The 22,745-nt window shown below is 46.1% G+C and overlaps 7 protein-coding genes across 7 annotated transcripts; 4 read left to right on the forward strand and 3 right to left on the reverse strand.

Moving 5' to 3' along the window:
* Positions 1-200: 200 nt before the first annotated feature.
* Positions 201-845, forward strand: GL218_03983 (putative bys1 domain protein; the record flags this gene model as incomplete). Its single annotated transcript, XM_033580564.1, has 4 exons — positions 201-395; positions 458-542; positions 607-619; positions 677-845. The coding sequence occupies 4 exons, from the start codon at positions 201-203 to the stop codon at positions 843-845; spliced, it is 462 nt and encodes a 153-aa protein (XP_033436431.1).
* Positions 846-2,120: 1,275 nt separating this feature from the next.
* On the reverse strand, positions 2,121-5,512 carry GL218_03984 (Eukaryotic translation initiation factor 5B; the record flags this gene model as incomplete). The annotated part of the gene is made up of 4 exons (XM_033580565.1): positions 2,121-2,367; positions 2,430-4,414; positions 4,485-4,988; positions 5,045-5,512. The coding sequence occupies 4 exons, from the start codon at positions 5,510-5,512 to the stop codon at positions 2,121-2,123; spliced, it is 3,204 nt and encodes a 1,067-aa protein (XP_033436424.1).
* A 1,437-nt stretch (positions 5,513-6,949) lies between these two features.
* Positions 6,950-11,211, reverse strand: GL218_03985 (uncharacterized protein; the record flags this gene model as incomplete). The annotated part of the gene is made up of 5 exons (XM_033580566.1): positions 6,950-8,781; positions 8,833-9,158; positions 9,223-9,737; positions 9,794-10,924; positions 10,978-11,211. 5 exons carry the CDS (start codon positions 11,209-11,211, stop codon positions 6,950-6,952), a joined length of 4,038 nt encoding a protein of 1,345 aa, XP_033436425.1.
* A 2,463-nt stretch (positions 11,212-13,674) lies between these two features.
* Positions 13,675-15,006, forward strand: GL218_03986 (GTPase-activating protein gyp10; the record flags this gene model as incomplete). The annotated part of the gene is made up of 3 exons (XM_033580567.1): positions 13,675-13,864; positions 13,947-14,087; positions 14,156-15,006. 3 exons carry the CDS (start codon positions 13,675-13,677, stop codon positions 15,004-15,006), a joined length of 1,182 nt encoding a protein of 393 aa, XP_033436426.1.
* A 533-nt stretch (positions 15,007-15,539) lies between these two features.
* On the reverse strand, positions 15,540-17,620 carry GL218_03987 (Vacuolar protein sorting-associated protein 52 B; the record flags this gene model as incomplete). The annotated part of the gene is made up of 2 exons (XM_033580568.1): positions 15,540-17,086; positions 17,146-17,620. The coding sequence occupies 2 exons, from the start codon at positions 17,618-17,620 to the stop codon at positions 15,540-15,542; spliced, it is 2,022 nt and encodes a 673-aa protein (XP_033436427.1).
* Positions 17,621-18,936: 1,316 nt separating this feature from the next.
* Positions 18,937-19,796, forward strand: GL218_03988 (Eukaryotic translation initiation factor 5A; the record flags this gene model as incomplete). The annotated part of the gene is made up of 4 exons (XM_033580569.1): positions 18,937-18,948; positions 19,201-19,464; positions 19,539-19,668; positions 19,726-19,796. 4 exons carry the CDS (start codon positions 18,937-18,939, stop codon positions 19,794-19,796), a joined length of 477 nt encoding a protein of 158 aa, XP_033436422.1.
* A 904-nt stretch (positions 19,797-20,700) lies between these two features.
* GL218_03989 (RNA polymerase I-specific transcription initiation factor rrn7) lies at positions 20,701-22,580 on the forward strand (the record flags this gene model as incomplete). The annotated part of the gene is made up of 4 exons (XM_033580570.1): positions 20,701-21,375; positions 21,452-21,659; positions 21,714-22,097; positions 22,159-22,580. The coding sequence occupies 4 exons, from the start codon at positions 20,701-20,703 to the stop codon at positions 22,578-22,580; spliced, it is 1,689 nt and encodes a 562-aa protein (XP_033436423.1).
* Positions 22,581-22,745: the final 165 nt, after the last annotated feature.

Genomic DNA, 22,745 nt, shown 5'->3' on the forward strand with positions numbered 1-22,745 from the left:
CGAACCGTACGCGAGGGCATTACCCGACCATTTAGGCGTTACGTCGTAGAAGCGTATATAAGCCAGCTCTTCGTTCGCCTGATCTGCAGTTCTATTCTTGCCTCCTCACCAGCGCCTATCTTGATAATATCTAATCTCCAACAACGATACAATATCCAGATCTTAATCAGTAATTTTTTACTTCACTCCAACCCGCCAAAATGAAGTTCTCCGCTACCATCATGGGCGCTGCCCTCGTCGCCTCCGGCGCCTCTGCCCAGAAGGCCATCGTCAAGAACAACTGCCCTTCGACCGTCTACGTCCAGTCGTACCCCTTCGATGGCAGCGCTGCTGGCGCCTTGACTACCGTTAAGACCGGAGAGTCTTTCTCCGAGGACTTCCGTCCTTCCGGTTCGGTTAGTTTCTCGCCTAATCTTTACTTCTTCGGAATAAAATAAATTAACATTCTATGATACAGACTGTTAAGATCGCCACCACCAAGACCCTCTCTAGCCCGCTGTTCTTCGGATACTCTTTCAGCTCTAACCCCGACTATGCCTACTGTAAGTACACACTCCTGTTACCATATGAATATTAATCTGAAACATTCGCTAACATATCCTTCAGATGAACTCAGCACGTAAGTTTCTCTGGCTATCTAATGGCTACCGCCAGTCATTTACTAACAAATATCCAGTGAATGGGGCAACCCCTTCGCGAACTCGCACAACGTCCTCACCCCCGGCGACGGCTGCGAAATCTTCGACTGTGCCGCTGGCCAGGCTGACTGCTACAGCACGCCCGCCCACAAGAAGGTGTTCGGCTGCCCGCAGCCCGTGGATTTGGAGGCCAATCTCTGCGCTTAAGTTAGCTAGCTAGGGTTTGACGAGTCGAGATCATCTCGGTTGTTTTCCCTCTCAAACCGGATAAATAAGCGAAAGCCCCTCGTCTCTTTCATCTTTGCCTCTTACGTAGAGGCCCCCTCGAAATTAATACATAACTAGCTGTCGTACCTCTTTCAATCAAGGTATCTTTGGAGTACATAAAAGTCTATTCGCTAGCTTTTTCTAGAAATTCAGGGTAGAATATTGGATGAATAAAATATTGATAATATCATGTCAACTTCTCTCGGACCGCCTAGTGATTCTCGATTCTTTTCAAAGCGAAGGTAGGAACGTGACAAGTCTCTGTCAGACTTGTATATTCAAAAATGTAATACCGAGAATAATGTTTGTATATCACAGATGATGGATAGGATACCTCATACTACGGGAAGTTCAATGGTCATTGCGGGTAGTTTCGTCAGACTTGACCCTATGTCAACATCGGGATATCATAAAATGCTTCAAAATTCATTTTCTGTCGAGTGAACGGGTTATTCTCATCCCCTTCTACCCCTTAGTAATATTCTGTTGCTGATATATATTCAGTTCAGGCTACCTCTGTTTCCTGGAGCTGCAGCGAAGTATCTTCGAAGGAAGTCGTTAAAATGTCACACGACATAACTGTCGTGCTTGAGGTATGATGCATGTCACGTAGTACCTAGAATTAGTGAAGTCAAGAGTGGGTAACTTATCCTTGTTTGGGGGATGCGATGAAAGAAATAACTTCTTAACCAATAGGTACAACATACATATTACGTCTTCATTCCCTCGATACTTCGTCAAGGACATGCACTACTTCTAGAATTTGAGACATGCTTAGGTATGCACTCTATTAATTCTGAAGCTTTGGATCAATAGATGGGTACTCATTTCTAGATGAAGAATGACGATGAAATTGAAGGGAAAAAAACCTTGGACAAAGGCTGCTAGTGATATGGTAGTATTAGAGCAATCATCGCTCAATGAAGATATAAGAGCTCCCTTAAACGTTTTAGCTAAATTTTCCCTAATACCTACACTACGTATGAGACGAGAGATCTCAATCTATCCAGCACCAAGCCATCAGGCCATCGTGCTTCGTTCTAGAATGCATGAGAACCCCCCGCTCATATACCGTACCATTTTGTAGCCTTCCTTGCGTGGACCTCAAAAATACAAGCAGGAAAATGCCACGCTCCCATGATGTTCATGAGCCGTCTTCAAATGCACGCCAGTTTCTCAGCCATGATCCCTCCCATTGACACCAATCGGGGCGCTCTAGTTGATGTCAAATAGGGGCTTGAGCTTGATGATGAGTTGCCACTCCTCATTTGACACTTCCTTGCGGTAGAACTCCTTGAGAGTGTCTATACTAGCTCGAGAAATCAAACTGTAGAGGACATCCTTCTCTTCTAGCTGTCGGCCATATGTGGGCTGATGACCACCCATCTCAATCTTGACAGCTACTGAAGGTTGACCCTTCTTACAGACTGGAATCTGTTTGTGATCCCTCTCGATCGAAGTTCTATGAAGTTGTTAGTAAAGTAAGCAAAAAGAAATAACTAGCTATATTTTAGCGTCACTTACACTCTCCCAAGACTTATTATCTCCTTGGCACCAGTTATCGGATTTTGTTTCACGGTAGCAATTGGAGTATTGACCTTGAGGCTACCATCTACCACGTCAACGCCCACGACGATAGGGCTTGTCTTATTGAAGACAGCAACGGTGTTCAGGACACAGGGGAAGACTGCGAGCATCTTGGATTCTTCCTTCTTCTTCTCAAGCTGCTCGTCCATGTGTTTTGTGAAAGCATCAAAGAGATGGTAGATAATATCAGCGGTAAAAACCTTAATGCCATTTTCGTCTGCGTATGCCTGCGCTTCCTTGTCAATCTTCACATCGAAGCAAAGCATAACAGCGTAATCCGGACTCTTCTCAAGCATAGTCGCGCATTGAACGACGTCTCGCTTGAATACAGGTCCGATTCCAACGTTTGCTACTGGAATCTTGCAATCTTTTAAGAAGTCAAGCAAAGCTTCGAGAGAACCCAATGTTGAGGCTTGCACGCTCACACCGCGACCTGTCGTGGCAACACGGCTGAACAGCTTGTTAAGATCCGACTCAACTTCCTCTTCGAGATCTTCCTCGTCGTCATCAGGTCCAACTACGAGTAGTCGCGAACCTGCAATAGCACCCTCAAGACCTGGTGCACTAATCTTCACACCCATGGCTGCTTTAACTTCCTTGTTGTGCACGTATTGAGACTTGACACGCAGTTCCTTCATAACAGCCGGTGTCAATAGTGCACGAATGTTGGTAGTGATGGCGCCCTCTACACCACACACTACTATCCGATCACCTTCTCGAAGGATACCGTTTGACAGGATAACATCAATAGTCATACCAAATCCTTCAATGGCCTTGACTTCGAGAACGGTAGCCTGAACTTCGGATAGATACATTAGCGATCCCACCATCCTCTCTTGGGTTAACTGGATGATCAGCTTCAACATGTCGGGAATACCCTCGCCAGTGTGTGCCGAGGTTGGTACCAGCGATACGAATCGGGCCATCGACTTATTCTCGTAGTAGAGTTCGGCGTTGAAACCTTGCTCAGAAAATGCAAGTTTTGTCTGCTCCAATCGATTCTTGAACTCGTTTTGGACACCCTTGTTCTGAAGTGCCAAACTTTCTTGGAAGCCATTGTTGTCAACCTTCTTCCAGCCGTAAAGACGATCAATTTTGTTGAGCGCAACGATGAAAGGTGTCTTTCGATCCCTGAGTAGTTTCATGGATTCAAGTGTCTGAGGTTCGAGACCATGCATGATGTCAACAACCAGGATGGCGATGTTACAAAGAGAAGATCCTCTGGATCGGAGATTAGAGAAAGATTCGTGACCAGGCGTATCAATAATCAATAGACCAGGAACCTTGAATTCAAATTTCCCATCCGGGTTTACCACGGCCGTCTTCTGTTTGATGGCGTCGACGGGGAAATATGTCGCACCAATCTGTTGAGTAATACCACCAGCTTCGCCTTCTTGGACATTGGTCTGTCTGATCTTGTCCAACAACTTCGTCTTTCCTGTGTCGACGTGTCCCAGAATACAGCAAATAGGAGAACGGAGGTTATCCTTTGATCTGGCAGCTAAGGCGGCTTGATGGGCCTTCTCTCGTCGTTCAGCAGCTTCCTTCTTCCGTTGAGCTTCTGCAGCCTGTGCTGCTGTCTGGACTTCGTCTTCAGATGATTCATCCGAGGATTCGGAATCTTCTGATACAGGTTTGGGTCGGGAAGGTATCGCCTGTCTTTGCCCAGCTTGTGCCGATGCATTATTTTCCCCATCCGATTCAGCATCCCAGCTATCCTTTACGTCCTCGTCAACAGCAGCGGCAGCAGTCTCCCAGTCTTCATCAACATCTTCTTCTTCTTGGGCTGCCTTTTCTTTAGCAGCTTTGGCTACCGCCTTAGCAGCATGTCTAGCTGCCTTTTCTTCGGCTGCCTTTGCTGCAGCTTCGGCCTGCTGTCTCGCACGCTCAGCAGCTTCAGCCAAGGCTTTCTCCTCATCGACCTAGTAGAATGCGGGTTAGGGATTATCGGAGTGGTGGATGGGGAAAGAATATAGTAACTTGAATAAATACCTTTTGGTCGCTCTTCTTGCCACGCTTCTTGTTATCATAGACAACTTTCTTCTTCTTTTCCTCGCCATCTTCAGAAGGGCCGACCTTAATACCAGCAGCAATCATCTGCTGAAGTTTTCTCTCGTTCCGGGCTTTCTCTTCTCTTTGTGCCTTAGTAAGGAACTTGCCTTCCTTTTTCAGCTGTTCGATCCTCTCCTTTTCTTTCTGCTTTTTGCGAGATCTCTCTTCTTCTCTCCGCTTATTTGCTTCAGCTTCTTCCTGCTCGAGTGCCTCTATTCTAGCTTTCTCTTCGATGGCAAGGCGCTCGGCCTCCTCTCGCTGCCGTCGTAGTTCCTCCTGCTGTTTCTGGAGAGCCAATAAATGCGGAGGGAGCTTCTTGCCCTTCTTTCCTCCAGCGTCGGCTTCTGGTACAGGCTCAGGGGTATCCTTCTTCTCTACCACCGCAGGCTTCGCAGGCTCGGCAGCTTTAGGAGCTGGAGCGGGTGTAGTCTTCTTCTTCGCGGCCTAGGGAGCTTGAGTTAGACCATGAAGCGAAGTCATATACTTGAAGCTTTACTCACCTGTTCCCTTTTTCTTTGCTTTTCTCGCTCCTTCTTCAGCTTCTCCTTCTCGGCCTTGGTTAACATTCTTCCACCCTCTCCCACCTCGTCATCATCAGCACCCGCCGCTGCGGATTTCGCCGACTGCTGTTTGTTCTGCTTCCCACCCTTGCCCTTCTTTTCCGGCAATGCGAACTCATCATCCATTGTCGCTTCTTCGGGGGCCTTAACATCAGGCAGGGGCTCGGTAGTAGAGGCATTGCCACCGTCGACGAAATCCTCCGACAGGCCCTTCTTCTTTCTTTTTTCTCTGTTCTTCTTCATCATTGCCATGAGGCCACCTGCCGGTGCATCATCTTCTTCATTATTCTCCTCTGGCGCCGCATCGGCAGAAGTAGTGCCATCTCCATTCGCAGGTGCTATCGACTCGCCTAATTCCGCCTCCCAGTCGTCATCCGCCTTCTTATTTCCCTTCTTCTTGGGTGGCATGTTCGCGGTTGGATGAATTGAGGAGAAATGAATTTAACCGATTATAAATATTGAGCAGAAAATGTATCCGATATATTCAAACGTTGCTCAAGCCTCTTTTCGATCAATGGAGTTGTAAGTGAGGACGTGAGGACGTGAGGATATTAAAGATGTGAGGATGTGTGCACCTCAATATGACTGGAGTTGATTAAAGATGGTGGGGTCGCTGCTGCAAAATAGCGAGGGGTGATTTTTTTTATGTCTGCGGGACCTTAAGGAATAAAAGCGTCAAACTAGCAGAATTAGTTGGAAGGATGCAATTACTAGCGGCAAATGTGAATCCGTTATGCCGTTTCACGATAGACGTGAAATCAAACTAGGTAGGTAGGTAGAGGGAATCTTTATTTTTCTACAGCAAGCAACGTAGTTTCCTATCGGCGAAAGAACGTAAGATGTAGGAAGGGTTAGGGCCGTTGTTGCCTTCTTTGTAGTGGGGTATTCAATTAACTAGGCAGATAGAGGTAATGATGACGCTGGTCGTTCCTGGGTGAACCCAAATATTTCCGTGAATTAAGTTTGCACAATATTGACTTATGAAAAATTTAGCGAGTCTTGGTAGCTTATCGATAAGCACCGATTAGATACAGCAATAGGAGTAGGAGTATTTATATGTATTCACCCTTTTACCCCTTTTCTTCAACGTCCTCTACTATCTTGGAAAATCTCAGCTGGATACTTAAAACTCATTCATGAGTACCTTTTACCTAGTAAATAAGGTCTATAAAGTATTGATTCATAAAGCCTACAAAGTTCAGATGACATAACTACCTAGCCTTAACTATACTCTTGATATAAATGGCTCTCGATAAACCTCCTTAGGCTCTCAACAGGCCACGCGCATAGAGCAAAGGCAAATATTATAACATAATATACATCCTCACTCAACAGGACAGGATAGTTTATAGTATAAATCCTCTAATTTTATACTCAATATCCTATTAACCACTATATCATTTTAGAATACCCTGTCAAGGTGTATTAATAACAGCAATATGGTTCATAGGACTTTATTTACTCATAACTCACTCCCACTAATTCAGTTACACTGTCAATTATGATTAAACCAGAGAATTTTCACCCTCCTACATATTACCTAATAAGATGGGAATATTCTCTTCATCAGTCATCAAAGAATACAGTTCATAGTGAGGTAACTTCTCTATTCCCCTCTTACAACACAACCGAATCCTAACTACCTACCTATCTAGAAGCAAGAAGTGCACCGCGGGTGTCGAAAATGTAAAATCTACCTAAACCGTTCTTTTTTTACATGATAACCAACCACTAATCTTGGAAACTATTATTCCCATTGATACCTGTCAACTTCGTAGGTAATGTATTTGAAATCGGACTTTTGCAAGTTTAAAACTCTTTAACGTAATTGCATTCAGACCAATATCAAAGCACAGGAGATAGATAATACTTCAGGATGCAGTAACCCAGTTCATAGTATGCTGTGTTCTGATTAGGATCTAGTTGAGGTTGCGATAAACACTTGTCCTCGTCTAGGGGTTCAAGAAGCTCTCTAAATCGTTGTATATGCTGCGGTTCGGAAACGAGATCTTCCAATGCACACTTGTCAAGACATCTCTGTAGGATGTCCCCGTCTACTTGCATATTCAACTTTGGGTTGGCTCTGGGCTCCGGGTCAGGCCCATCCGCGGCTGGGTCTGACGATGTATGTGGGCAGATTGCTGGTGACACCATGGCCAGGTTTTGGATGAATCTAAGGAATCTCCAAGCATCTTCTCCCAAAAGCGCAAAGTGCTGAAGTGAACCATCAATAGTAAGGCCTATGATATCTGATCCAAGAGGGTTGTTCTGAAGGCAACCATAGCGCGCTCGCTTCTTAGACGAGTTCCATGAAGCTCTCGTGTACCCTTGAGCAAACCTCCTAATAGAGCCTTGGAGCTCCGCTTGGAATATCAAACTTAATGGTCGCTCATTCTCAGACGGGGCCCATAAACCATGAACCCCGCACATCGGGTCGGACAGCATAGTTATAGCGCTCAAAGGCGTGCGTACTTCGATGGAATGCAGCCCACTCCGGCAGGTGTCGTCTGTGTGTAGTCGAATCATCTGACCATTGTCACCAAGTGGCTCGCTTTGATAGTCAAGGATTACAAGTGAGTGTTTTTTAGTAAGCGCATGTAGTCGCCCATTCACTACCTGCATCCATGAGGCCGGGGATGGCAGTTCATGTTGCTTTACAACTTTGAACTTGTTTTGTTCGATTATATGGTACTGTATGCAGTTTCCGACGCATAAAAATACACCATGCTCGTCTGTGGCCACTGACCATATGGGCCCGTCCCGTATCTTCCGATCGAATTTGGTCCAGAAACGTATTCGACGCGGCGTATCAGGTCGAGTCAAAACATCCTCAAAGTCAGCCGAGATGATTAGTAGGAGACCCTCGTTATCTCTCCTATGCATAGCAAGAACAATCCAATCTCCGTGAATATTTCCAGCTCTGTAAGACCACGTCGTAAGAGACGTCGCTCTGGTTTCCCGGTTCCCAAGACCCGTAATGTAATCTTCTTCGTAGTAAGTATAGGTCTCATTCAACTTTTCTCTTCTAAGAGGTCGTGATAAATCATAACCTGTCGCGGGATCGAGGAAATGTAACGAAGGTAGCCCATCTTTCGAAACGACAGTGACAAGAGCCTCTAGTCTTTTATAATAGAGGACTTTGATCGGCGTCCCGTGGACGGGGAAATATCGTGGGACCAGTTTTGGGCGAGATTGGAATTCGGTGACCATTATCCGTGGGCCAGCAATCATCACCAATGTCGATTTACCATATTCTGGGAGTTGTTCAAACAACGATGCTACAGAGTTGATCGGTGGAGAAGACATAGAGGGCCTATCTCCATCAGTTGGCCAAACGCGGTTTATCTCCTCAAAATGACCCCCTTGGCGAGTTGTTACGTAGCTCGTCATCATTGCGAGATCAGCATCGGTGCACACCAAGATAGAGTTAGCATCTCCAACAATGCTCCCGGAATAAACGTGAGAAGGCGACACGCCAAGTCTGTCCCGATGAATCTCATTGTTTTCTGGTTGCGACTGATCAAGTTGGATAGTAAGCACATCTCCATCTCTTGTTCCAATTACAACAACTGCTTTCCCAGAGCGTTCGCCAAGACTAACTATACTTGTCAAGGCTCCGAACGCATTGTTCCCTATACTGTTCATCGTGTTGATACCGGAACCTGTATTTGCTGTAGCTTTGCATAAATCAGTATCAGATTCCTTCAAGTTTCTCGAAGGCGACGTACTGGGACATAATTTCAGTAGGATTGGAGCTACCGAAGCTTGTCTGTCTATTTCGGTCGGATATATTGCGAGAATTGAATCTCCACCTTGCCGAAGACCGGCTAAAACCACAAGACTATCTGCAAAGTCCTCTACCGCAAGGCAAGTAACTTCGCCTTCGATATCAAACACTTTCCGTAAGGAAACTTCGAGACCAACAATGCTAAGCAGGACGATACTGAACTTTGATCCAGAGTAAATTGCCAAGGCAACCACGTTAGACCTAATGGCTGCATATGCAACGATAGCAGTGTGGTCTTGTATTACACCACTTATCAAACTCTGGGAACTGCAAATCCAGCCTTGTTAATAATCATCATGACCTTTATATCAAGAATACGTAGAAGACTTACCAGCCTGCTGGGGTAGCAATCGTGATATAGTTTGTTGTAATTTGCACCACTCCACCATCAGCTTCACGGACAGTTAATGTTGTTGAAGACAGGTCGTATGGGATGGCCTCGTGATCTTTCTCTGACGCCTCAGCGAGATCCCGAGTCAGATGTAGAACGGCTGACTCGTTGGGAAGGGCCAGAATAAGAAAGAACCCATCTTCTGCAACACCGCCAAAGTCGGAAATAGCCCAGCACTGCCTAATGTTGGAGGAGTACGTGAGGTCTAAACCAATTCTAGCCTGGACTCCGTATCGAAATTCTGTAATGGCACCGCTCATGCCTCTACCGCTGCAAGCAAAAATCTTTTCTTGCTGTAATGGAATTATATTCCCATTGCTCGCCAGGGATGAAGCATTAGAGTCTTCATTGATTTCTTCGATGGATCCTCTTGCTGAGTTCGTCATAGCAAAGTCTACTATAGGAGACCAATTCGGAATCGAGCCAATTCTCTGCGGAGACTGCCTCGCTTGAACCTATACATGATATTAGTGTTAGCTAAATGGCTATATTTATGCTAAGGGCAACTCACATTCCAAACTGCACCAGGGCCAGAGTCCCCACCAGTGACTAGGATATCTCCGAAAGGATGGAAGAGAGAGGCAAATGCTGTGTCAATGTTGCAGTCCACAGACCCCATGCTAACACTGGTTTCGATTTCAAACTCGTCGCCGCATTCCAGAAAATTGATAAAGCCGTCTTCTCTCGCTAGGTATATGACATCCTTACTATCGTGGTACGGGGGATGGCGTATAGGTCTGGTCCATGCTGTCCATAGCGGTTCGCGAGTGCCGTGGTGTAATGAAGTATCCTCCCGATTTACTAGTTCAAATTGGACAAATACAGGGGATCCGCTTAGTATATTTGAACAGGTTGCCGTAATTCGCTCCGTAATGACCAAAAACGCATTGCGCACTTTCAGAGGTACAACCAACAGAGGCATGCGATAATCATTGTCAAGACGATAACCAAATTGCTCATCCATAAAGGTCTCTGGAATATCGAGCCTACTATCCCATTCGTATATTGCTAGCCTTGAAATATCAGGCTGGACCAAAATAACCATCATTATCACTTGTATTTCATTCCCATGGGTTGGATGAAGGAACTCGATCTTGTGGATGATGCCCCTGACCGACCGAGCTGCCCTATTTTTTATGGGCTGAAAAGGTTGCTTGAGAAAGTATTGGGCTTGTAGATCCTCCATCGAGTGAAGCTGAAACATGATGAAGAGGCTGTCGGAACATGCAACAACTAGAAAGTTCGAGGAAGGGTCAATAGCCATATGGAATCCAGGGCAAATGAGACGCTGTGCAGGAATCTTATGGGTGGATGTAAAGAAGACCCAACTATTAGCAGGCCCCTGCTGCAAGAACAGAAATACCAAATCTCCCCGTTCGAGCACCAAGACTAATATTTGAGGAGGGAGCTTGGAGTTCACATCTCGGAAGCCGGGCAGCGTAGTTCCCATGTCGACCATTCCTGAATCACCGTCCTCAGCTTTAATATGCGTAGTATCCTCGTTGATCTCGCTAGCTTTGCGGGAATACTGAGGCGAGCCCATGACCACGGCATTTCGTATTCTGGAGCCGAAATCTTTCTTCCTAACGACATCATGGAGCTGCCTATCACGACCAAGCTCACATATTTGAACGCAGTTATCCTATTTCAAGGTCAGAATAAGCGAGAAAAGTCAAAGGAGAGTAAGAAACTTACACCGATTAATGCGACGTCATTATACCTGGCTGACCGAAGCTGCACAGGTAGCACCCATCTTATAACAGGACTCTCAACAACCGTTCTTGTGAGTAGGCCACAGGTTGGCGGTTTGGAGAAAGACTGTCTTCCCGTCTTACGGTGAGGAGTGCTATTATCTCTCATAAGCTCGTCGGCAGAGATGGTACGTGCCACCCATTCGTCATTTTCGAGAACATAGGTTTGTAACGACATTGTTAGTTTCGAAACAAGATCACCGAATCAATTATGATGGGTGAGGGTTCTGGAAACAATACGTTATGTTGACCTGGCACAGGTGGCGAATATTTCGCAATATTAGGTAAAGATATCGTTAGGTTGTTGTTACCGACAACGTTATCAAGAAACCATTCATTGATATATTGGTTAGGGAGGATTCGTAATGACTTTTGCAACCGGAAAAATACTTTGATAGGTCTCAAAATCTAGGATTAGAGGTCCTGGGGAATAGAGGAACGCTGACAGATAAATGGAAGTCCAGTTTTATCAAATTAGAAGATGTTATAGAATAAAAGCCCAGGATACTAATAATGTTAAAGAAATGCTCAACCAAGGTTGCTGGCTATCCCAGAAGAGGTAGATATATAAAGGTATCTAACCTTGCATATGGCTGTTTGGAAGTCTATTCGGATTCCCTAACCCGGTGAAGACAAAGTGCTGCTTGGAATTCACTGCATATGTCTATTCGCTAGACATTAGTCGTTATTCTTCAAAAGTCGAGGCCTAATCTTGGGTGCCAGCGTTCCGGGGGGGTTAGGGGTTTGTCCAGACGTATGGAATTCTGCAAAGCTGCAACTTTGACTCAGACTCAGCAGTATTGGAAAGCTGCAGTGCCTTTTTAAAAATGATGCGGGGAAGCAATCAGTCGCGTGTCGTTGGCCTTGCAGATGCATTGGAAAGGTGTTTGGGTCTTTCTTCCCTCAATTTTGAGATGCAGGAAGCCAAGTACATGTATAGCATGCAGGCAGCACAGGTAGTACCTATCTCTAGTCTAATTTTTTTTTGTCGTACAGGCAGTCTGTACATGTACACCATAGGTTTCCTAAGGCGCGGAGAAGGTGGAATCTAGACGGTGTTGCGGGGCTAAAGCTTCCCATTATACCTAACCGAGTACCTAACATTGATGTATCTGTATCAGGTATCTACATAGTATAGGAGGTACCTTATCTAAAAGTACATACATGTATGGACCTAACCTAATGGATCTCTACATGCTCTCTTTACTTTCACATTTTGTGACACTCTTCATATATTGATTATAAAATGCTTATAGAACGAGCTCAAATAATTAATAACGTAGTAATTAGATTGGTTTATATTTAAAGGATACCTGTTATGACATAGGAAAGAAATTATAGTTTGGGTTGAAATGCAGGTAATCGTTTCAAATGTGCCCTGAATTAGGTACCTAATGCAGTGATCAAAAGTAAAACCCAACTTTGTTGTACATATAAGGTAGCCTAGTGTTACCATTTTCTTTAAGGTAGGTACTAGGTAGCATGCATGTATGTTCAACCACGCAATATTCTTATTAAATGGCTATTACACGGTATACTACGCTCTTATTCTAGTTAGAACTATGGGGATCTGCTACATCAGGTTAAATCGTCCCTGAGAGATAGTGTGCTAATGCTTCACCCGCATCTCAACATAAGTTAGTCCTATGGAGTTTTCTCTGTCGGGAAAGATGATCGAATGTCGTCCGGGAACAAAGAGGCGCACCGGGATATCAAATTCCTTATCTAGATTATATTTATAGAAGCTGGGGGGGAAAGACAATAGCCTTGTCCGGCAATACCTAGGTTCCTCTACCTTACCTGAGGTACCATTTCAACACGGAGTCATGTTTCTAAACAGCAACTATTTTTTTTATCCACACGAAAGAGCCTTTAATTATCAAATAGAAGTGAGTAAAAATTATTGTGCATGTAGCTAGAAAATACTAGAACCGCCTACCTACCTCATTGTACATATGAATGCAGGTGTACAACTAACTAAGGTACAATACAAAGTACCTACAAAGGCTTGGCCCTTATCTGCATTAAGTCCTTTAAAGTTTAGGTAAGCGGTTTTAGCGCAGTGGTTCCCGGGATCACCCCTGGCACCTGCACATGGCGCCGCAAGGGTAGCTCACCAGACGAGATGGACCCACCCTATTTCCCGACCAGCTGCCAGCATCGAAACATTGAACCTTTTTGGACTCTTTTCTTTTAAGTTCACTTATTTATTCTCACTTCCTTCGTTCAAGCCCAATATATGACATCCCGATCTGCACCCTTTAGGTTCTCATTTCCTTAGGAATCAAGTTGATTTGATTCTTCCTTTTAAAAACTACGTGCTTGGCTCGAGCCTTACGAGACTTATACGAAAGGACACCTTTCTAGATAAATATATTTCCTGGGTAGGCTTGCCCAATCCGGACGCAAGTCCCTAGGGACTCAGGCTGTGCCTAGAGAGTTTTCCGTCTTGGACGACGCTATAAGGGGGCAAAAAGCGGTATATCTTGGAATCTTCTTTGCCTGTATGGTGTCAAATGCTATAGTTGTAACCCTTATATAGGGCAGCAGCATGCTATTTGTTCATATAGATGCACAAGGTACCAACTAAGGCAACCTGACGCGCAGTAAGGAACGGGAAAGACCGAGGTGCATAGATCCCATGGCCCAGGAATATGAGGACGTCGACGGCAGCGAGGAGAAAGACGACTTGGGTTTTCGTGATGCGCCCGCATTAACCCGCAAGCATACCCGCATCCTAGATGCATGCAGGCGGAGAGACATCGACGATCTTCAGGCCTTAGCCATATCGAGGGGTGGATTCCTCACCGACACCATCCGTTGCCAAGCATGTGAGTGTCCCGCGCGTCGCGCCTCGTCTATCCTACTCACTCCCGTTAAATCGGGATCATAAGGCTCAAGGTTCTTCAACAGGGCCAATATTGCTGGGCGTTCACACCTACCAACGTGGGGAGCAGGAGGAAAGCTCCGATTCGTGGAGAAAGCTAGAACAGCATCGAGACGAAGGCCAGGTCAAGCTAGATGTTGACCGGAGCTTCGTCTACTACCCAAACGGTACGGGATGCAATGCATAGCCCCACAAGCACCCCCACGCCCTGAGTAAAGCTGACCACAGTGGCTAGATGATACCCAGACACAACTCGACAAGAAGAAATCACAGCTCTCAGACCTTATCACCGAGGTCCTCCGACGGCACCCATACCTCTGCTACTTCCAAGGCTACCACGACATATGTCAAGTCTTTCTACTGGTTCTCCCGCCAACCACGCGGGCCGCAGCCGTTGCCCGCCTATCCGCCCTACGCATTAGGGACTTCATGCTACCAAGCCTGAACCCGTCTGTTGCGCAACTAAGGCTGATTCCAGACATCCTTCGGGCAGCTGACCCAGCGCTGTGTGCTCATGTGTCACGAACAGAACCCTTTTTCGCGTTGTCAGATACGTTGACTATGTTCGCGCACAATGTGCGACGGTACAGCGATATTGCACGCCTGTTTGATGCCCTACTAGCTCGCGAGCAGGCTTTTACGCTTTATGTCTTCGCGCAGATCGTCCTGCGCCGTCGGGACGAGCTTTTCCAGCAGGACGAGCCTGATATGCTACACTTTACCCTTTCAAAGCTACCCGATGACCTAGATCTCGACGCCGTTATTGCCGATGCCGCCACTCTATTTGATAACCACCCCCCAGAATCTCTACGTGGGTGGCACTCCGTCTCAAGTGCCAGCACTTTAAAGACTACACGTGATGTAAGTGTATGTGCTACGCAAACCCTGGAAGACGGACATAAGTACTTTGAGAAACAGTGCCGCGAGCTCCAATGGGCGCAGCGGCAGGAAGAACTACTCCGGGCCGCATGGGCCAACAGAACCTTGATCTTAGCCGTAGTCATCGGCGCCGGCGCCGTGTACTTCCGGAAAGCACCTATATGGTCAAGTCTCACCTCGTGGTCGATCCCGAGCCATTATTTCTAGGATACTAGGATGGTCGGACGACGACGATACGGTGGATGTTCCAGGATTTTATATGTTTTTATGGAGAGGTACGTGAGAAAGTGTATGAATACAAGCTTAATGAGTCCTTGAATTATATGCAAACTGGACTGAAGGGTTGGGTTTATATTGAGGTATATGCTGCGACTCGCAGCTTGGAATGGATGATGGTATTGGTGGATAAGTTAGGTACACATACACTGAACTGGGGCAACCTGTCTACTCTCGAGACATTGAGGGTCATCTTTGGAGGCATGGTGGGTGGGTGAATAAATGATACGGTGGCACAAAAGCACATGTAATAGGACAAACAAGCTACATGAGGTAGGTGTTCTTGGAAGTTAGATAGGCAGCTGGCTCTTATCAAACAGCTAGGTACCTAAGCTAGCCCTCTCTTCGAAACGCAGTCTCATTTAATCGTATCGTCTCTTAGTTTTCTTGTCATACATAATTGTACCTATAGGTAGTTAATCTATCATCCAGAACCCATCCCTAACTAAATTTCTCGCGAGAGCTCAAGCAGCTTCTTGAAAAGCCGTCTTTAGCCCCTCGAAGTGCTCCTGTTCTTCATCTGCCAATTTGCCCTGCGTATCGCTGATGATTGTCAGGATTAGACTGTAGTTATTATACAGGAAGCGCTCCCTTTTCCTCTTATCGGTACCAAACGCCGCGCTGTATTTCGTTAAGAAGGCCTCCATCTCGCTGCGAAGTCTCCGTAAGCTTGTGACTACGGGTTCGTCGTCTCCACCCTCCGTGCTCAAGGCCAGGATACCGTGGAGCAGCTGTCCAAAACGTTGAGTACAGACGTGCGGAGCAGCGGAAAGCTTGCTCTGCTCAGCTTTGGACGTTGGAGGGCGCGTTGGTAATCCCGTGGTGAGAGCACGAACGGACTCGCAATGCGCATTCATGATGGCCTGGAGGCGCGGCCACAGCAGCATAGCCGTACCATTGAGGTACCCATCTGCGGCGGGGACCTTGCGACGCTGCAACTCAAACTGGAAGTGCTGATTCAAGCGGACGGCAAGGAGGACGCCAATAGCGTCGTACGTGTCGCCTATGAGGGATTTAGTCAGCGTCTGGCCGAGCTGGAACGTCGGCTCAAATATGTAAGTAAAGTGGCGCGAGATAGTAGAATAGTTCAAAGCGGGAGAGAAGAACGAGGCGAGAAATGTGTACTCGGCCGTTGCGTTGTCGATCAGGGCGAGATTAAAATTCCGGAAGGGGGCTTCGAGGTAGTGGGTAGACTGGTCTTCTTCAGCTAGATATGATGAGAGCGCACTTTGGTTATGAGTGCGTAAAAGGTCAATCCGCCGACCCAAGTTGAAGGCATCGTGAGGTGGGCCGGAAATTTTCGAACTTGAAAGGACCGTGCCTTTCCTGGAAGTATCTTCGTTCCCCAATACATCCGTCTTATCCAAGGAGTGTAGCTTGATCTTTCGGAGGGCGTTCTCATAGCGTGTAAACTGGTTGGCGTAGTACCACCGCATAGTATTCATATACGCCTGGCATATCTCATCGGCGAGTGCAGCATGATGTTTATGGAGGAAGGAGTATAGGTCTCTAAATTTGAGGAAATTCTGCTGTTGTATGATTTGCGCGTTAATATGTGGTGACCGGAGGGCCTTGATCTGGGCGACGAGGAAATCTCTTATTCGTTCGGTAGCTTTGAGCACAAGCTTCTCTAATAAAGGACCGAGATCTTGCAGTCCCTTAGCACCCTGCGCACTCGCAATATTCTTCTTATGGGCGGTAACTCTCTTATCGATCTCCGCAACTACCTTTACCCAGCCTTCGTCGATATGGCCGTCGGCAACTTTGGATACTACCGTAGGGGATACACTGATCTCCTCAACTACTGGCCCTAGCCCCTTCTCTACTGCCCTTCGGTTTTCCAGTCGCACATTAAGAGCTGTAGATCGTGCTTGTAATGTTTCGATATCCGCCGACACAGTCGCAAGATCGTTTCGAAAGCTTGTCAGGTTGGTCTCTACCGAGCTAAGTACCTCGTCGCAGGCTCGTATTGATCGGTGTAGCTCTTCGAACTTGGCTTTATCTCGGTCATCTAGCAAGCAGAATAGTGAGTAGGGCGAGAGTGGAGTCTCGGATAAAAAGGGGGCATACACTCTTCAGCCGCCTGCGGTCTATATACAACAGCAGCATTTACTGCTGCTTCCTCTGATACTGCTAGCTCTCGGATAGACAAGCCGCCAAAATCGAATTCCAACTGAAGATCTTCAGGTGATATCGAGCTAACCGAGCTGGCCGCTGACTCGGTAGCTGGTGTTGCATGCTGCTTATCGTCACCCAAGAGCGCGTTTAATACATCTACAGGATCAGGTCCATTATATATCGTGCTCGATTCCTTCAATGTCGAGCCATTGGCTCTTCGTGAAGATGCCAAAAGGGAAGAAGCTGAAGATTCGGTGGATGCTAGGGACAATGACGAGGATCTAGGGGTAACACCCGGTCGCTGCTGAGATGTAATGTACGGACCTAATCCACTTGGTGTTCGACGAGGCGCGGGAGAGTACGAGCGGCTACCAGGTTGGGAGGGAGCAGGAGACGATGACTGACCGGCAAGCCGATCGAGCCACATATTCTAGATGCGAACGGGAGATGTGCTATGAGTCGGGCCGCGTCATGACTCTCTATTAGCTATGGGCCGCGCCGTCAAGCTAATAAGACAAATACAATTCGACTAAAACGAGAGAATTGCAAAAAGAAAAGAGTGTCAGAAATAGAAGACGTATATTATTCGCGATAAATGCATCAGTCAAGAAGTTAGATATTGGTGAGGACCCAAGAAACAGACGAGGCCGTGCAACAGCCTCTCCCGAGTCGCAGAATTAAAGATGATGATTGGTTAAAGCTTTAGACACATGTCATTGTGAAGTATCGATACCATATCGGGTTTAGATTAGCATTATGCGATGTACATAAGGCTAAGTTTACCTTTAAGCCACGGACTTGATAAGATTAAGAAGTGGGTCAATCTTTACAGAGTCGGGACTCATGATCAGTGCCAAGGAACGGAAATAATACAGATTATATTATGTAGGTACCTAGGTAGGTAGGTAGGTACTTACAGTGCGTACATATCTCCCCACGAGAGCTATTGGAAGTTAGATGCGTAAGGTACCTAGGTATCAGTACTCCAAAGTGATAAACTACGAAAAGGTTTTAGTAGCGATCATAAATTTACAAAAACGGAAATGATTCTTGCTTCCTCATATAGGTGCACCAGCGCATTCCATGGGGTATTGACACAAGGAAAATTCCAATGTTTGCGTGTTAGCTCTAGTATATCATGCAACTTAGAGATTAAGTACCTAGCATTAGAGACCTTTTGCCCCTCCAAACAAAGTATTTGCAGTTGTGAGAGAGGGGCAAGCACCAAAAGAAAAAGAAAAAAACCTTAAACTCTCACTAAAGTTTTGAAGAGAAGTACTGTTGATTAGGCTGGTAGTGCCCTGTGAGTAGACAAAATTAGTGATCAATTTGTGCGAATCTAACCGCCTAGACTGGCCTAGGCTGCCTGAAAACCCACAAAACCCTTCCCCGTCAAAGTGCTTGAAGGGAAAAAATATGTAAAAGCAGCTGGAGCTCCTTGGATTAGTGGGGCTGATTCCCAAGCACCAACCTAACAAGCCAATCACATACCAGGCAAACTGTGTGTCCAATTGATTCTGAGAAGAAAAAAAAAATCCCGTCTTTTGCCCTTGACGGTTTCCTCCACTCTACTTTTTTTCAACCCCCTCCCTCTACATCTTCCACATCTTCCCAATCCTTCCCCTCTACAAAAAAAAAAGGCCACCAACTCATATTTCAGTCTTGGACATTTAGCTGGGCCATTTGTGCATCTTCCTTTCTCTTCTACTCTAACAACACTTTCACTTCGGTCAATCCTTCAAAATGGCGGACGAGGTACGTTCAAGAAACACCCTGTCCCTCTTTTTTTTTTTTGGCGATCGCAAAGGCGGGCAATGGCGGGCTGGTACCTAACCACCCCGCATCCGCATCACCACGCATTAAAGCATCCGGCACGCATCGCCAATGAACCCCGCGATGCTAGATGCGGCCATATTCGTTGCACACATAGAATTTTATCTAGCTACTATTTGCGACCGCGATTTTAAGTACTAGGTCATGGCGTAATGCTAACAAGATTTCTTACAGTTCGAGATCGACAACCAGGGCGATGCCGGTGCGTCTGCCACTTTCCCCATGCAGTGCTCTGCTCTGCGCAAGAACGGTGCCGTCGTTATCAAGGGCCGCCCCTGCAAGATCGTAGACATGTCCACCTCCAAGACCGGAAAGCACGGTCACGCCAAGGTCCATCTCGTCGGTATCGACATCTTTACCGGCAAGAAGCTTGAAGAACTTTGCCCTTCCACCCACAACATGGAGGTCCCCGTTGTCAAGATTAAGCAGTACAACTTCGTGAGTACATAGATTTTCTGCGGAATACAATTTGGGGGCCAGATTATGCTAACCTAACCATCAACTATCATTAGTCTCACCTTGAGGATGGCTTCATTGTTCTCCACGACATCAACACCAGCGAGGAGCGAAGCGACATCAAGGTCCCCGAGGGTGAGATTGGTAACAAGATCGAGGCTGCCGATGAGAACGGAACCCCTCTTAGTAAGTTATAAGTTTCTCCTCGGGTTAACTAGTCGCAAAATAACTAACCCCGTTTAGTCATTACCATTCAGTCCGCCATGGGCGAAGAGGCCGCCATCAAGGCCGACGAGCCTGCCCAGAAGGACTAAATCTCCAGTTAGGGGACTTAGGACTCAGGTAGAGGATGTCACTGGATCGAGTGTTACTTATGGGCCTCGACCAACTTGGACATCACCAGAAGGGAGGGTTGTTTAACTAGCAAAATGGTAGCTAGGTTCGTATTGGACGCTGACCCGCGGGGTTTTGCGTACAAATGTGCTATCCACTGTGGAGGAATCAAACATATGGTACGATAGTCCTCGAATTTCGCATCTATCCCCATCTCTTTGAGGAACAAAAATGATGTGCATTTTGAGGATTTCAGCAAAACAGGTCTCCTGTTTTTATTAGCACTTGACTTGTCCTACAGAATCTACGAGATCTCCCTTTATTTTTATATTTGGTGATAATGAACGATCATATTTATGTGACTTGGGAGCTATTTAATTCCAATTTACTCACATGTGAATTTTACTTCGATGCGATTCTGTGTTTACATGTAGGTTTAGTTGGTATCAATATTCCACGATCTGAAGGTCATCTAAAATGGGATGAGTATCGAATCTCCGTCACACAAGAGGTAAACTAGGTTTATCTAACTCTGCAAAATCTATGACAAGGTGTGAAATAGTGAACCTAAACACCTTGGGACAATTTCAGGGGCTAACGAGGAAATGGATTTGTTGACTACCATATACTGCTTAGAATTGTGAGTTGAATATGATGTGCCTACTAAATTATAAACAGAGGTAGATGCTGTAACTTGGAAAATAAGTATTAGAAATATAATTATATTTTCTCTATAGGAAATAAGTGTGTAGACGTGCTGTTAGATGATAGGTAATGACTCTTGGGCACTTTTCAAAATAAATATTATTTCTCTTAAACACCCCACTATTGCTTTTTCACCTTCTACCTTCCTTTCAATAGACAACAAGAAACCAACACTTCGGGATGGCACCCACCAAGTATAATCGCTTCCGCGGTGGCGAAAGGTGCGATGAATGCGGCGCGCGGCAATGGTATGCGCAAGACGCGATTCGATATTGCCGAAATGGGCACCGTCTTGAAGGGTTTGCGGAACACCAGGGCGACGAGGACGACTTTGGGACCCAGGGAAAAGTCTCGCGGAAGAAAAAAGAACCTAAGAAGAAGGTCGCTGTTAAACTCGCCGGCGACGAGGGAAGAGAATTATACCTCGAGGTCCTACAGCTCATACTTCTCAGGCAGGTCTGGTGGCTCGTCCGGGAGAAGGGCTTCCCAGAGGACTTCGAGGAGATCGTGAGGGCGCTCTGGGCGCTGAGGGTACGAAACCTACCGCTGATGGAAAGCGGAGGGGTAACCCGTAAGAGGAAAGGAGATGTTCATGAAGAGACGGACGACTACGCGTCGAGCGCGCCGTTGTTTAGCTCCCAGAGCGAAGGGACGGGAGCTGAATCGTCGGCTTTCGATCTTTCTGATGCTACAACGGCTACGTGGGCCCCAGATGCCGGTAGGCGATGGAAATTGCCGAAGCTCGTCGATACCTTGGCGATGTGTTACTTGGGGTGCTTGGTGCGACGGTTACCGGCTACGACGGCAGATTTCTGCGGCTGGGCGCAAAGGGGGGAGTTGGATTTTCTTGCAGCGGTATGACCCCTATCTAACAACTCTCGTCAACGTCCCATAGATTATAGTGTGATGCTAATATAGCTACCACTTCAAGTTTAATAAAATTCCACGTAATGTCCGGGACCGTCTACCCGCAGAGTATCATAGCGCTCTACAAGTTAGGGATCATATCCCAGCGGGTCGACTACAGGCATCCATACAAGAGTTGGTGATATCGTTTAAGGTCAACTTCGACACTATCTTCCCACCGATAAATTATCCACCCATACTTGTACGACTCATAACAGAGTTGACTCTTCCAGGTAAGCTTAAGTAGACATATGGTAAGTAGAAATCTTCTAGCTAATCATACTTAGTCGAAGTATACCTCGTAGTAAAATGTATTACGGAGATTTTGAAGACGGATTACTCTTATCCTATAGGAGGAAAAAGGATTCGGGCGATGGATAACCCAGAAGTACTACTACTCGCTCTGATTGTCGTGTCAGCGAAACTGCTTTACCCATTAGATGGCGTTGAACGACTTCCCCGAAGCCACCACGATCCTCGAAGTGTGACTATCGACTGGGGAAAGTGGCAGGAAAGTATGCAAAACGATACGGTGGAAACATCATCTACATTATTACGAGGCGAAGAATATCAAGTTACCCCCGAGGACGCCCTTACCATGGAAAAGGGGAAGATGGACGACTTCATGGACTGGTTTGAGAAGATGTGGATAGGAGATGGCGAACCAAGAAGTATGCAACATCATTCTATTTTTATTATCGATTTGACAATTTTAACTAACCCCTTTTCTAGCGGCTGAAAGGGTTCGAGAGCCTTTCCAAGGACAAAAACGACTGTCGCAACCAAGCAGTTTAAACGATCAAATAGGAAATAGGGATAGGGAGAGAGAACAAATAAGAAGCAGATATGAAGCTTTGAGTAGTTCTATGAAAATACTTGAACCAGTTCCCGTTGATCCCGAAGACTTAAACAAGAAGCAGTCTCAAGATTTCTGTCCGGTCTGGCGCACACCAGAAGAACTCCCGGACGCGGCTAAAGTTTTCTATAGCAAGGCAGCGAGTATGTCGTATATACCATTACATACGCTTGTTAGAGGTGCTACGCAAGTGGAAAGGCAGTTGGAAATTTGGTGTATTCAAAGAGCTAAAGAACGAAACAAGGGGAAGGGGAAGGGGAAGGGCAAGGCGGTTTGGACTGGCGATGACTCTGATTAAAAGAATATTTACTATGTAGTTATTTAACTCTATGCTTAGTTCCTAATGCTAAATATAAGATATGCATATATTAAAACCAATGCATTGAGAAGTCATTTTTACCATATTGTTTAATTGACCTAATAATTTTTTGTATAAGTCATGAAATGCTAACATTGAACTGGT

Source organism: Daldinia childiae, assembly GCF_008694065.1.
Source record: "Daldinia childiae strain JS-1345 chromosome Unknown Scaffold3, whole genome shotgun sequence".
Taxonomy (NCBI): Eukaryota; Fungi; Ascomycota; class Sordariomycetes; order Xylariales; family Hypoxylaceae; genus Daldinia; species Daldinia childiae.